This window comes from Echinococcus granulosus, assembly GCF_000524195.1.
Source record: "Echinococcus granulosus chromosome Unknown EG_S00167, whole genome shotgun sequence".
Lineage (NCBI taxonomy): Eukaryota > Metazoa > Platyhelminthes > Cestoda > Cyclophyllidea > Taeniidae > Echinococcus > Echinococcus granulosus.
The window spans coordinates 115,404-118,072 of record NW_020170547.1 but is presented as its reverse complement, the minus strand read 5'-3'; the positions used below and the strand labels follow the sequence as shown (position 1 = coordinate 118,072).

Sequence of the window (2,669 nt, the reverse complement as noted above, 5' to 3'; positions counted from 1 at the left end):
TTTTTTTCTATCTTGGTATTGGACTATGTTGCCACATGAGCCTTTGCAGGTTGTACTTCCACTCTTTTTCACGACCCTCGGGTCACGCTAACTAGCTCTCTGGCTGCCCCATGGATTGGTAAGTAGTATGTTCTTTCATATTGCCTTGGCTTTGAACAACCTTTGCGAAGACTTGGAACGCTGTAGTTAGTCTTACAAAGAGAGCAGTTGCTATACGGATAATAAACATCTCACTCGCTTGCTCTCAAAAGACAAGCATTAAAGTATTTCCAAGACCTTATGCTTCTTCTGATAATTAGATTCTTACATAACTTGGATGAATAAATTACAACAAAGTGTGTATCCAGAGAATCCTGAGAACTTAACAAGGCCCTGAACAGGATAAAAATTTGCATATTTAATCGTGGATAGAACTTCCAAAAGCACCAATATATGGCGTAACACAATCTAAAGATGGAACAAACTTGTGAAAGGCTTTGTAAAGATAACAATAAAGTTGAAAATGTTGGCCATGATTTTGACGCTTCTTTTATTATTTTCATCACCTGCATGTCATAATTCTCTGAATATTTCATCCTCAAGGGCAGATACAACTAGGGCCTGCCTTCATCTGTCTAATAATGACAGGCAAGTATTTTAAAATTGTTACAAATTCAAAACGATCACCGTCACCAGAAAGAAATAGAATAACTTACTGGAAACTAGCATTTTGCTTCATGGCAGTACGCAGCTGGTAGAAGCGTTGAGATACCTCGCAGTCGGTGAGAGCGACGGTGCGTCAAGTGCAGTGAAGCTGCTCCTTTTTCACCTCGGTGGATGGCTAGTGGTGGAAAAGGGTTCGTCTTCAGAATCAACCGAGAGCCATGCTTACTAATTTTTGTAAAATTCTATTCTATCCGTCCCACTTGTTAAGGCAGGTTCTTCTTGCCACTTTACCGTAACCTCTTGTAGGCCTAGTTTCCTCCCCGCTATATTTGCAATTCCCTGTTATTTCAGTATTATTTCCATATGTAATTCTACATTTTTCTAAATGACAGCAAATGGGGGGTTTAGTCTGCCCGTAGGCTTCTCATTGTTGTAATTTATGCGTGGCAGCCCTGTCTTATGGTATGCAAATGTAATTACAATTTTAAATGTACACCTCTTACTAACTTTTGAAGAAGTGGGTGATGATAAGGTGGATTGGACCTGGTGGAATCATCTCAGCTTAATGATGGTATTTATTGGGTTAAGTCATAACTAATAATTTGTTGTTTTGGAGGACTTGGGATTGCACCGTGAGAAGAATACTCGAATCCTATCGTGTTTCTAGCCATATCAGTTTATACGTAACTGGGTTTGGTGGGTCTTCATGCATTGGTACAACAATGTTCGGCTAATTTTTGCTGGTAGCGAATGTTCTCCACGAACATGGCAGATGTTCTCTTGGTATGATTGGTGTGCAAAAGGCGATATAATTCATTTCATCTTTTCAAGTTTGCTTCCATACGTCATTTAACAGAGGGTTGATAACCTTTTCTCCGGTCATAAGATGTAATAGGATGAAAAGTTTGCATAATTAGGTTAAATATTGATACCTTTTGGCGTCGTAGGTACCACTATTGGAAATAAGAGATGGTCACTCCATTACAACTTTAGAAGACGACTTTTAATGGTCATTTAGAATAAAGATGATATTTTTTTCTCTGGTTATCAATTACAAGATTCTTAAAGGGTTGTAAGTGATGGGGAAATATTGGCCTCTTCCCTTTTGGTATATGAATAATTTGTTCTGCTTGTAAGTGGAAAAGGCGGAGGAAAGTAGGCTTTCTGCGCCTTTTTTACCGCCGGTGCAAAGCCTGATTTCTCTGATAGAGAAGAAAAGCATCAAAAACCTGTGTACCTTCGGCTATTATTTTGGAAAATGACGCTTTAGAACCAATCTAGCTAACGAGGCGCACAACAACTGTTTACTAAAAGCCGAAAACCATTGCGGAATATGGTGAATTTCTTCATAAACAATGGACCGTAAAATATCAGCATAGTTAACAGTGATTAACCTAGTCATATCTCCAAGAGATTGAGCTTAGGGCGTTGGACAGACCATCAGTGTCTAAAATAAACAACCTTTGCTTGACTTCTTTGTTGCTTAGATATTAACTTCACCTTCATCTTCTTCTAGACTAGCCTTATGAATAATTGAGGGGGTGAAAATAGTTGACATCAACAGCCCATGACCATGGATTTAGACGTCTTTGTCGACCTTTCACCCAAAGGCAATCATCTATGCCGCTTTTACATTGTCGGAGAAATTTTTGTGTCTTTAAGCTAGCCAAATTTAAGGAAAATGCTTAACCATGTCTAAAGTCACTTGGAATAGAATGTTCATTTTTATGAACCCTACTTTTTTGTTCCTCTTTCACCGATTAGATCAATCCACAAAACTCAGATAAAAGATAAAGTAAATAAATAAACAAACGGAATATCCACAGTCCTTATCTGAAGTGAAAGAATAAAATTTGCCTATAATTCTCGTGAAAGAAACCATTTTCACTTTTCCCCTGTTTAAACACAATAGAAACTTGGAGTGTAAAAATAAATTAAGCAGCCCGAGGGTTAAACAAACATGCACTGTATGTTATACGAATATTGCGACCACTGGCAGCTGAAGCCATGATGCAAAAGTCAAC

The 2,669-nt window shown here is 38.2% G+C and overlaps 1 protein-coding gene across 1 annotated transcript in view; it reads right to left on the bottom strand. All coding sequences in view use genetic code 11, as the record gives it.

The window, feature by feature from the left end:
• EGR_09793 (hypothetical protein) overlaps nucleotides 1-575 on the bottom strand; it is a gene marked incomplete at both ends in the record, with an annotated part of 2,281 nt that extends 1,706 nt beyond the window's left edge. The window contains one exon of the mRNA XM_024499042.1: nucleotides 308-575. Within this exon, the coding sequence (XP_024346552.1) occupies nucleotides 308-575 (268 nt within the window). The remainder of the gene's footprint in view (nucleotides 1-307) is intronic.
• Nucleotides 576-2,669: the final 2,094 nt, after the last annotated feature.